Source organism: Schistocerca nitens, chromosome 7 (assembly GCF_023898315.1).
Source record: "Schistocerca nitens isolate TAMUIC-IGC-003100 chromosome 7, iqSchNite1.1, whole genome shotgun sequence".
NCBI classification, from domain to species: Eukaryota; Metazoa; Arthropoda; class Insecta; order Orthoptera; family Acrididae; genus Schistocerca; species Schistocerca nitens.
In genome coordinates this window covers 65,822,156-65,834,446 of record NC_064620.1, presented here as the reverse complement: position 1 = coordinate 65,834,446, position 12,291 = coordinate 65,822,156, and the positions used below count along the sequence as shown (strand labels likewise).

The 12,291-nt window shown below is 41.5% G+C and overlaps 1 protein-coding gene across 3 annotated transcripts in view; it reads left to right on the top strand.

The window, feature by feature from the left end:
- Window positions 1-12,291, top strand: part of LOC126194894 (F-box only protein 22-like) — a 213,153-nt gene that overhangs the window by 126,446 nt on the left and 74,416 nt on the right. For all 3 annotated transcript variants that reach the window (XM_049933246.1, XM_049933247.1, XM_049933245.1), the window contains exon 7: window positions 2,336-2,472. In XM_049933246.1, the coding sequence (XP_049789203.1) occupies window positions 2,336-2,472 (137 nt within the window). The remainder of the gene's footprint in view (window positions 1-2,335; window positions 2,473-12,291) is intronic.

The window sequence follows — 12,291 nt, the reverse complement described above, 5'->3', positions numbered from 1 at the left end:
GAAGATATCAATGTACATTTTCTGGGCTGTGTTCTGAGATATTGACACATCCATAGTTTTATCACCCACCTGATTCATTTCCACAGCTTGGGAGATATTTACAGCGGAACTGCTAAAACAATCCTCTTGCAATGTTTACAGCCAAGTAATGGCACTGCTGCTGACATGCCCCCTTGGCACCAGTGTGCTTGTATATGGAGTCATTCAGATTGCTAAAGTGGCGAGGGCCATACCAAAGGTGGCGTGACCTCCCACATGACTGGTGTTGGAGAGCTGGCCGTTGCAACATCATCTTCCATCATAAAAAATAATCTCTGGTCTGTGTAGCTTCATAAGCTCGAGCAGTTCTCGCTACTTCCATCAGAGGCTGGTCTGATTTCCTGAGTGTGTGATTCTTCACTTTTGAGTCAGGGGTAAGACTCATTATAGCATTCCTGATTAGAGTCCTTAATTCGCCCACAAAAACATTTAAAATTGCACTTCCTTCTTAATCCCTGTAGGTGGGTGATACATTCAATATAAGATCACTCCCAATATTTCAATGTGGCTGCAATAACATGTTTCTTCATCTAAAGAGGTTTTTGTAATAAAGAAAATATTTTAGGCAACTTATGCTGTGCCATATGTGATAGTGGCTCTAGTTTCTGTGTTAGATACAGTGTAGGATTTCCTGAGCAGAACTTCGCCTTTTGTCTTTGCGTGCCAGAAATTTGGCAAACTGCTATCGTCAGTGGTAAGTGTCCCACTTTTCACTTTGTTCATTAAATGATGAAAAAATCTGTAAACACAGGTGGCACAGAAAATGTTCCTGTTACATGTGCACTGCCTCAACATTGCTGCTGTCAGTTCCTGATAACCCCACCCAGTTTGTGTTACTAGTTGTTGCAGTTCTTCCATGACAAAATCCACAGTCTTGCCTAATTACAATAATGTTCAAAATCTGATTTTCTTGTGTCACTGATCTCTAGTGGTTGCCACTTTTGTAAATATGAACTACACACAAAACTAACAAAGACTGCAGCACACTCCTAGGAACAATGCAAGCTGTTTTACCAATAAAGTCCGGTTTGTGCAGTATCAATGTTCTGTCAGTATGAAATGTAAACACTGTTAACCAAATTAGTGGACCAATTGGCCTACATTTCACTGATCAAATTACAAATAACTGATACTGGCCCTGGGCCTTCTTATATGTTGGATTCTGATGTGGTGTCGTCCAATAGTGTTCATGATGACAAGCATCATCAAGGTAGTGGTGTATGCCGTTATCAGTAGCGTCGTGCTAGTTACTTGTTTTCCATAGTGACGTAGAGTGGCCCCACTACAGTAGGCATAACCTGAATATTATCATGGTGTCTAGTGCAATAATTGTTACCACAGAATGTGACTGCCATTTTATATGTAAATGAAAATATCCATAATATCCAATCACAATTGCATGTTTATTTATGTGGCTCTTCATGATCCTTTGGGGGTAACAACCTATGCTCAGCTTTTAATTAACATCTGCCACATGCTTGTTTCTTTTCATGTTAGTCTAGATCCACAACCCAGGAATTTAGTTTCCTTATTATTTATTACAGGTTACTTTTAATGGTGACTGATATTGGATGTTTCTATATTGCTCACAGAAGAATTAGTGCTAGTGCTTTATTGTTATTAATAATTAGCTGTTTTAAGTGGAACCAGTCACTGAGTTGGTGACAGTTTATTATATTTCGTGAAGATCATTTTTCAAGCTTTTATTATTACTATTGTGTCATAAGCAAATAGCACTGTTTTGTGAGCCTCTATATTTAAGGTTAGGTCATTAATAAAGATAAGAAAAAGATGTGGTCCCAGTAGAGACCCTTGTGGAATGCCACAGGTGTTCGAGGGCTTTGTATAATAAGCATTGAGAAGCTGATCTAATTTTGTTGTGTTTATAAATCTATTTCCAGCTTTCTGCTTATGATTGCTTATAGATAACTGAATCCATTCATTTGTTAATATCCTCGTGTCATAGTGCTCAATGTTGTTGAACACTTATGTTTATTCTATGAATACTCCTCTTACTTGACTTCTGTGACCCATAAATTTTAGAACGCTGTTGGTTTCTGAGGTCATGCTGTGAATGAGTTGGTATATTGTTTTTGTAAATGAATTTTGTAAACTGGTTATACAGAATACGTTCTAATACCAATGAAAAATTGGAGGTCAAAGTAATTGAATCTAGCTTATAACCTAGTATATAACTATTTGCTCAGTCAGAAGAAAATGGGTTGTTGTATGAATGGCAGCGTAGTGTATTAAATTTCTGGATGCTTTGACTAACGTGGAAACATTTTTGTTGTAGCGTGAATTTGGAAACAAAGAAATGTGCTCATTGCTGGGTATGAACACTGAAGTAACACCTCTACGCTGTGTGCTGCTGTTTTGCAGTAGCGAATACCATGGTGATGTGACAGAATTTCTGGAATGTCTTGTTCAAGTGTAAGTTACACACTTGTTTATGGAAATAATACTTGATATAGTAAACTGATAAATGAAATCTTGTTGTGTGAAATTTTTATGGTAGATGTGAAACATTTGTGATAGTTTGTGTGCAGACCTGTTCACAAGTTTAGCAATATCCCCCTCCCCCCACCCCTCCATTCCACGCCACCTTCCTTAGCCTTCTCAACACATTCTCTCCTCATCCTTGCGCTCCTGCCATTGTGAATTTTGCAGTGTGACAAAGCTGTTTTTTAAATACTGATCATTTTGTCCCATTCAGACTAACTCATTTATGTCACCTTTCAATGTAAGATTTTGCTTTCACTTTTTCATTTAGTTTTATAGACTTTCAGAGACTGTGCTTGTTGTATCACTGGCATTGTAGATCACACAAGAGGGCACTGCTGAGCCCTATTTGTGAACTACTTCCCCACAGTATTAATTATTTATAGCTGATATATTGTTCTACACGTCCTCCAAACAAGATCTGATTATTTGGGTCATTTTTCTGATTTTTGCAAACATGGCGGTGTTTGTAATTTGCATGTTTTGTGGAACCTAAATGGAAAAAGAAGACAAATGCATATAAAGGAATGTGGTGGTTCGAGTGTCAAAGAATAATGCTGCAAGTCATCACTAAAGTGCTGCATGACAGCTGTGGGCATATTGTTAAGGTAAGGAACAGCCTACTCTGCTGGCATTACAGCATCAGATTGAACCAAAATGAGGAAATTTATTGTAAAGTTGGTTTTGTCTGAGCCTGGGTCAACCTACATATGTACCCTGACTTGTTTTTACCACTAATGTATTGTAACTAAAATCCAAGTAGAATGAAATTTTCACTCTACAGGGGAGTGTGCGCTGATATGAAACTTCCTGGCAGATTAAAACTGTGTGCTAGGCCGAGACTCGAACTCGGGACTGCTGTGAGGATGGGGCATGAGTCGTGCTTGGGTAGCTCAGTTGGTAGACCACTTGCCCGCGAAAGGCAAAGGTCCCGAGTTCGGGTCTCCGTCTGGCACACAATTTTAATCTGCCAGGAAGTTTCAAAATCCAAGTATCTTGAAAGAAAAGGATAAAATATATTTTAAAAATTAAAAATGTCAGCATGCTGGATCATATCACTGATTGATTGTGCACACAACCACAGTAAGAAAGACTCTCTTGCTCCTATTCTTTCACCTTTATGTGAATGAGTCAAAAATAGCCGACGTAAAAGTACTGAAATATAAAAATAGAAATAATTACCCAACTTTACTCAGGCAGAAAAGACTGGCAGTACTTGCAACACTATAAAGTCTGATCCTGTCTCGCATACCAGATGGAATAGATTTGTCAAGGTTGATTCACTAATGTACCTAACAAATCTGGAGGAATTTCGCCTACTCCGGTTGCCTTGTTTCAGCTTAGGTCTTAGGTCTGTCAAATTCTTATTATAGTATCATATACACCATCTGATCCTGATCAGCTTCCTCTTTCCAGTCCATAATATTCTCTTCAACTTTCTTTCCTTCTGCACGTTCCTTACACTTTTCAGCCTCCCCTTTTTTTGCTCAACACTGGTGTACTGTCAGAGCTCGCGATCTTCATTTCTATCCCCTATTTCCTGCTATAATTACTACATGCTTATGTTTTCTGCTCTCATATATTAAAATATGTATCTTGTGTCATCCAACGGTAAACATGTAAGTTAAGAGACTAGTAATTCACTCTGTACAATATCTGTTGACTCCCATTGTGAAATTCCAAATCTGTTTTTAACACATTCCTCCAGATTTCTCTTTCACAGAGATCCTATTGATATCTGAAAGTTTTGCTTGGTCAGGGCTCACTCATTTTTCTATATGTGGGCTGTAAGTGTCAAACTTTTACAACCACTGCTTTGCACACATTCTCAGCCTTCTACATCGATGATATGTTTTCCATGTACCATGTGCAATTAAACCTTATCTCTTGCCTCTAGTTCTTCAGAAGTGAAATGTCATCCTTGAGCCTATAAGGTTACTACGCTGGCTTTGTGACCGTAAGTCCTCGGTAGTACATGAAGAATTGAGATCTCATATTGTGGCATTGTTTTAATTCGTAGTTTCACTGTTTAAACACAGACACAGTGCGATTGATTTAATTTTGATGTTCTTCCACATTCGTTTAGATTAAATTACATTTGAGTGATGAACGATCCTCACTACACTTTTTCATATAATCAGCATTTGGTTAGCAAGAATTTGATTAATAATACTCATCTGATCGGTCCATTTTCTCTCTGTTGGGAGCAGTCACACTTTTTACCTAACACCCACTTTTGTATCTCTGTTAATGATAAAATTTCCGAACTACCCTCCATTTCCATAGTAAGGGTGATTTAGTAGTAGGGAAGTAACTTTACTTTGCAGTTGCAAAAAGTTAAAGCATATAATAATAATTACTTCCTGAGTGCTTTGTCAATGTTGTTGGAAAACCTAGTGAAGATATCTTTAAGTCCCAGCCACCTACTCTCCACTGCGAAAACTGGAATGCCCACTAGTGAGCAGTACAGATCAGTTTGACCACCACTGCTCTGAATGATAACAGCAGCTATTTTAGCTAGTGACTAAATGTAATGGATATTACACAGTGGCTCATGAGAGTTTTCTAACTAATCCAACACTCGTGTGTGTCACTCTCTTTCTCATGTTTACACACATCACTAACTGACTATCCAAGCCGGCCGCAGTGGCCATGCGGTTCTAGGCGCTTCAGTCCGGAATCGTGTAACTGCTACAGTCGCAGGTTCGAATCCTGCCTCGGGCATGGATTTGTGTGATGTCCTTAGGTTAGTTAGGTTTAAGTAGTTCTAAGTTCTAGGGGATTGATGACCTAAGATGTTAAGTCCCATAGTGCTCAGTGCCATTTGAACCATTTGACTATCCAAGGGAACCCATACAGATTGATGTACATAGGTTTACACTGAAGCATGAGATGGTTGGTAGTTAGGCGCAGATGTTGTCACTGATACATTAATGAAATGATTGTGTCTTGGTGATTATGCAAACTTGCATGGATGTGTTAGGCAGGTAATAGCTGAGGGTGGACTGTGATGCAAGATGTGATCAGAATGAACATAGCTCACTGACTGACTTGTACCAATAGTGGCTACACATTCAGATACTGGGAGGTTAAATATGTGCTAGCTCAGCTCTGGCTAGAGTGGACATGAAAACATACATGTTAACGAATTGAATTCTAGCCACCAACTCACAACCCATTGTCTGGTGGGAGTATATAAATATAGGCTTGTTAATAATTATTTAATTCAGTAATTACATTTTACTTCATAATAATATGAAGTACAATTTTAGTAGTGGTGTCAACCTATTTACCTAACAATAATTCTGTTAAATTTATGATAGATATTTATAAAAGTATTAAAAATTAAGGTTCTGTTTGATTGATACACCCTGTGGATTACTGGGTTTCATGTAAAATCTTCAGGTTTGTAATTTCTCTAATTTTGTTCAATTTCTTAATTAGTGGATTGTTTGAATAATGAAAGGCATTATCTGATTCAGAAAAATTAAGAAAATGAAAGTCTAACATCAAAACTGGGCCAACCCTTTAGTTAAGAATAATTTATTGTGTTATGTATATATGCAGACTGTATAATATACACTCCTGGAAATGGAAAAAAGAACACATTGACACCGGTGTGTCAGACCCACCATACTTGCTCCGGACACTGCGAGAGGGCTGTACAAGCAATGATCACACGCACGGCACAGCGGACACACCAGGAACCGCGGTGTTGGCCGTCGAATGGCGCTAGCTGCGCAGCATTTGTGCACCGCCGCCATCAGTGTCAGCCAGTTTGCCGTGGCATACGGAGCTCCATCGCAGTCTTTAACACTGGTAGCATGCCGCGACAGCGTGGACGTGAACCGTATGTGCAGTTGACGGACTTTGAGCGAGGGCGTATAGTGGGCATGCGGGAGGCCGGGTGGACGTACCGCCGAATTGCTCAACACGTGGGGCGTGAGGTCCCCACAGTACATCGATGTTGTCGCCAGTGGTCGGCGGAAGGTGCACGTGCCCGTCGACCTGGGACCGGACCGCAGCGACGCACGGATGCACGCCAAGACCGTAGGATCCTACGCAGTGCCGTAGGGGACCGCACCGCCACTTCCCAGCAAATTAGGGACACTGTTGCTCCTGGGGTATCGGCGAGGACCATTCGCAACCGTCTCCATGAAGCTGGGCTACGGTCCCGCACACCGTTAGGCCGTCTTCCGCTCACGCCCCAACATCGAGCAGCCCGCCTCCAGTGGTGTCGCGACAGGCGTGAATGGAGGGACGAATGGAGACGTGTCGTCTTCAGCGATGAGAGTCGCTTCTGCCTTGGTGCCAATGATGGTCGTATGCGTGTTTGGCGCCGTGCAGGTGAGCGCCACAATCAGGACTGCATACGACCGAGGCACACAGGGCCAACACCCGGCATCATGGTGTGGGGAGCGAACTCCTACACTGGCCGTACACCCGGCATCATGGTGTGGGGAGCGAACTCCTACACTGGCCGTACACCACTGGTGATCGTCGAGGGGACACTGAATAGTGCACGGTACATCCAAACCGTCATCGAACCCATCGTTCTACCATTCCTAGACCGGCAAGGGAACTTGCTGTTCCAACAGGACAATGCACGTACGCATGTATCCCATGCCACCCAACGTGCTCTAGAAGGTGTAAGTCAACTACCCTGGCCAGCAAGATCTCCGGATCTGTCCCCCATTGAGCATGTTTGGGACTAGATGAAGCGTCGTCTCACGCGGTCTGCACGTCCAGCACGAACGCTGGTCCAACTGAGGCGCCAGGTGGAAATGGCATGGCAAGCCATTCCACAGGACTACATCCAGCATCTCTACGATCGTCTCCATGGGAGAATAGCAGCCTGCATTGCTGCGAAAGGTGGATATACACTGTACTAGTGCCGACATTGTGCATGCTCTGTTGCCTGTGTCTATGTGCCTGTGGTTCTGTCAGTGTGATCATGTGATGTATCTGACCCCAGGAATGTGTCAATAAAGTTTCCCCTTCCTGGGACAATGAATTCACGGTGTTCTTATTTCAATTTCCAGGAGTGTAGATAGTGGCTTAATCAAACAAAGGAAAATCCACAATGGAATGTAACAATATAATGAAAAGGATAGTTGCTACACACCATATAGCGGAGACAGTGAGTTGCAGAAAGGCACAACAAAAAGACTGTTAAAAAATTTGCTTTTGGCCAACAAGGCATTTGTCAAAAGCAGACAACATACACACACGCATGCACAGTCACGCAAATGCAACACACACAAGTGACCACAGTCTCTGGCAGCTGCAACCAGAGTGGTTTTTATGAGAAATTAAACTAATTACTGGAAAGAGAGAAATTAGGCCTGTCCAGTGAGCTAGGTCTTTTTGTGAATAAATTCTTGGCTGCATGCTGATTGCCCCATATCTTGTTGCATTAAAGCCATAAATATAGGGGGTGGGAACGGAGGATATCTCAAACGTCCTGCATAAGTGATGAGATCGCATGTTGTATTTCCCGCTTTGTGGTGCCCGGTACAAAGCGTCATTGTGCAGTGTTTCCCATTCAAAGTGCTATCTACATGATGCTGGAGTCTTAAAAAAGTGTAGCAGTGCTGGGTCATACTTCATTTGCATATCTTGATTGAGGCTGAGGTTGGACCTGGAATAGATGATTCAGCAGCTGTGATATGTTCTCCTTAAGGGTCTGAGGTGGTAGCAGAGGCTCCTGTGACCCCTGCCACCATGGCTGGTTCCGGTGCCACCATCGGTTGCCCCCCCCACCCCCCAGTCCTACTGCACACATCATAGGATCTGGGCATCAATAAAGGCACTTACTTCCTCTCTACACCAGCAAAGATGGGCTACATTGTTGATTTTTACCTCATACTCAATTGATTTCATGTGTCCCCACAGATAAGAGTCAAGAGGTGTAAGATTAGGCGTCCAAGGTGGCCATACAGTAGGACCCCTCCTACCTATCCAGTGACCTCCAAACTGTTCATCCATAAACTATCTGACTTCGGTAGCATAGTGGATAGTGTACCACCTCTTTGGAAGAAGGTTTGGTAATCATCCTGCAGATTCAGCAGTGTTGGAAGCACATAATCATGCCATAAATGTGGGGAGTGGGGAGGGAGGATATCTTGAATGTCCTGCAGAGGTGATGAGAACAGTGTTACCGTATTTACTCGAATCTAAGCCGCACTTTTTTTCCGGTTTTTGTAATCCAAAAAACCGCCTGCGGCTTAGAATCGAGTGCAAAGCAAGTGGGAGTTCTGAAAAATGTTGGTGGGTGCTGCCACAACTAACTTCTGCCGTCGAATATATGTAGCGCCACACAGGCATGCTTTGTAGGCACAAAGATAAATACTGGCACCAAAATCTCTGCGTCAGTAAATAAATTAAAAAAAAAAGTGGAAGACGAGCCTTTTTCCTCCGCCCAGAGTTTCGACCACTGCATTTTGGTACATTATCCAACGAAGTAAATACAAATTCTGTATTGTTGATCTTCGAATGTAGCAGCATTTCAATGTAATACGAAAATCCGACTGGCAAGACAGTTTGGGAAGTTTGTCAATATGGCCAACTCTACGTTCTGAATTTTTTCCTACCTGTGAGAAGAGATGGTTGCTAATAGGAGCTTTTATGAATTGTGAATCACATGTAGTATTCTCTTCGCCATAAGATTAATACGAATATAAACATTTTGCCATGTATTGTTTCGTGTTTGCTACTATCTCATTTAAATCCTGTCTGCCTAATAAACTACGAAACTAGAGTGAGACAACAGCAAACGCAGAAGAATATACATATCATGTCATGTTTATATTCGTATTATTCTTATGCCTCATAGTGATACAGTCAGAAATGAAGCACGGCAACTGACTAGATTTTTAAATCTAAGATGACTAATTTCTGTGCAGAATGTAATGAACTAAAGAGGCACCTGCAAAGATTTTCAAACGGAGAAAAATTTTCGCTAAAATTTCGTTCAGAACATCGTCTATCATACGCAGTCTATTATTTGGTTCTTGTTGATCATTATCAAAGAAAGCAGTAGTGTAAGTAACAACAATTGTTTCGCTAATGAAACGATTCCTCTCTATTTTTTATTTGTAAGCGGCGGTAGTGCACACAAAAGCAAGCCACGCCACGAGCGGCGACAGGCCGTAAACACGCACTATCAGAATGCGACAAACAATGCATGACACACTACAGTAATGCATTTTCAGCTTAGAGTGACGTAAACACCTATAACAAAGAGAACGGCACTTATCAGATCAAAGAAAAATAAGCAATCAATTCAAACCAGACAAAGCACGTGAAAAAGGAAGGATATCCGTATAAATATGGATGGAGCGCGTGACGCGTAGCAATGGCTACCTGTTAAACCGTAACTGCTAAGCTTACGACTCAAACCAAACTACTGCAGCTGTATCGTCATTCATTCGACCTAAATTGTGTCTCATATTACAATTAGACGAACTTTGTTTCGATTTGGAGGTGCGACCTAAAACTTTTCTCTCCCCTTGAATTTCGAGTCTCAAATTTCAGGTGCGGCTTAGATTCGGGAAAATTTTTTTTCCTTGATTTCGAGTCTCATTTTTCAGGTGCGGCTTAGATTCGAGTAAATACGGTATATCGCATGTTGCGTTTGCCTGTTTTGTGGTGCCCATTGCAAAACATAAGATACCTCTTCCCATTCAAGGTCCCACCAATAAAAACCAGACCCAATTTTTGTGTCCCAAATTCCATACCAAACCATCACTGTTTCACCAGCAGCACCTTTACAGGTATTATAATATCCCTTGGCCCATGCTAGTAGGTAGGAGACGTGGATTGATCAGCTGATTTGTTCAACGACCTTCCTATTGTTATTGGTTTAAAGTTAACATATACCACACGGTGGTGCATTTGGCCTGCACAAGCAAAATATTTATTCCTTGACTTTGTGTTGCTCCATGCCGAGCAATGTAAAGTAAGAAAATTGGAATGTGACTGGACTTTGTTAAGAGACATATAACGAGAGGACGTGTATGAAGTGTGTGTAATGAAACAGTCATTGTTAGCCACCGTATTGTATAATTTGTGGTTTTTGAGATTCACAAGGGATATGTGATGTTAATGTGGAGTTTAGTAACCGCCATAATACAGTCTGTTGCATTTCAAAGGTAATTGCGTGTATTTAATTTTGATCAAAAGATTCTGTGATGAACTATTATGTACTGCAAGCTTGTATAGGACTTTGAACATTTGGTGGTCGAAGTTTGCTGTAGAACCTGCTTCAACAACACAGTCAAAAGCATAGAGAAAGTTTTCTCTACTAAAACTGACTCATTTCACTCGCAGACAATCATTGAATGGCCAAATGTGAATGGCAGTGTTCCAATTCGAGAAGATACTATAGAAGTTGCTTTAATACAACAGGATATGGGGCAATCAGCATGCAGCCAAGAATTTATTCACAAAAAGACTTAGCTCACTGGACAGGCCTAATTTCCCTCTGACATTTCAAGAATTTTACAGGCAACCATTGGAGTCAGCAGTTGCTTCTTCACCACAAGAGTAACTTCTCTACATGTATGAAATTAGGTATGCTGTGGGGGTCGTGGACGCCACTCGGGATATTGTCCTTCACAGACACACAAACAGAGACATACGCACACTTGTTCAATAACAACGAGTTTAATATTACCAGCTTAAAACATTAATTTCTTCTTTTGAGCAGTAACATTATATGATCAACCATGGGGGTTTTGCATCTGACCAGTAATGATGATTCCGTTTGTTTACATCTCCTTGCACATAAACATTAGCTTTGTCATTGAACAAAGTTTGGATTCCTATTACACTGATCCAGAGCCCATTCTGCAGACTGCACCAGCTGATCAGGGTAATCCCCCGAGAGATGGTGTTGCGACTGTAACTTGTGCGGTGCTATTGGTGTGTGTGCGACACAATCAGGTTTGAACGCTGACTGACATCAGGTATTGCTGATAACTGGTGCTTACTGCATTATAGAGTTTCCACAAATGATGGCACAATTGCTGTTGCAGTCTCCTCATTGGTGGCTGTTCTGGGATGCCCACTGTGCACTTGTCCACCACAGAACATTTTGCACAAAATTTGTGCAATAGCTTGAGCTGTCATGTGTGAAATGTTAATTCTCTCATGATGCCGGGCATTGAAGTCAGCAGCAGTCACTCTGGTACTTCGTCCACCATTCACCAGTATGATTTCAGTGTGTTCCACGTGTGTAAGAGCCATTGTGGATCACCTGCTACAATAAACAGAATTTAGGACCTCCTTGCACTTTCAGACTTTAACAGGTCATAATAAAGATGTCTTAAAATAGATTTCACATGTGTTCTCCTGAGAAAGAGGCTGTTCAAAATAATGTTCCACATGACACCCCTTCCCATTTGAAACACGCAACCCAAATCCAAGTTGGCATATTCCAAGATGGCCACCACTGTCGCCATACCTCCTATTATTTACGCCTCCAGCTACAGACATCCCATACAAGATTCCATTATGATTCCTCACACCATTCAACTTTTATAGGGTGTATCTAGACTTTTGATTCACCCTGCAGTTTCGTGCAACATCATGTCTAGGTCATAACAAATTGTTTTATCTTTATCGAACACCAAATCGTGCACCATGAAGGTCATGGCAGCGTTGTAGCATTTGCGTGCTTACTCGTAAGCTTGTAACAGATTTCATAATTGTAGGAGGTAAGGAGTCGCAAATACTGAGTACTGTATG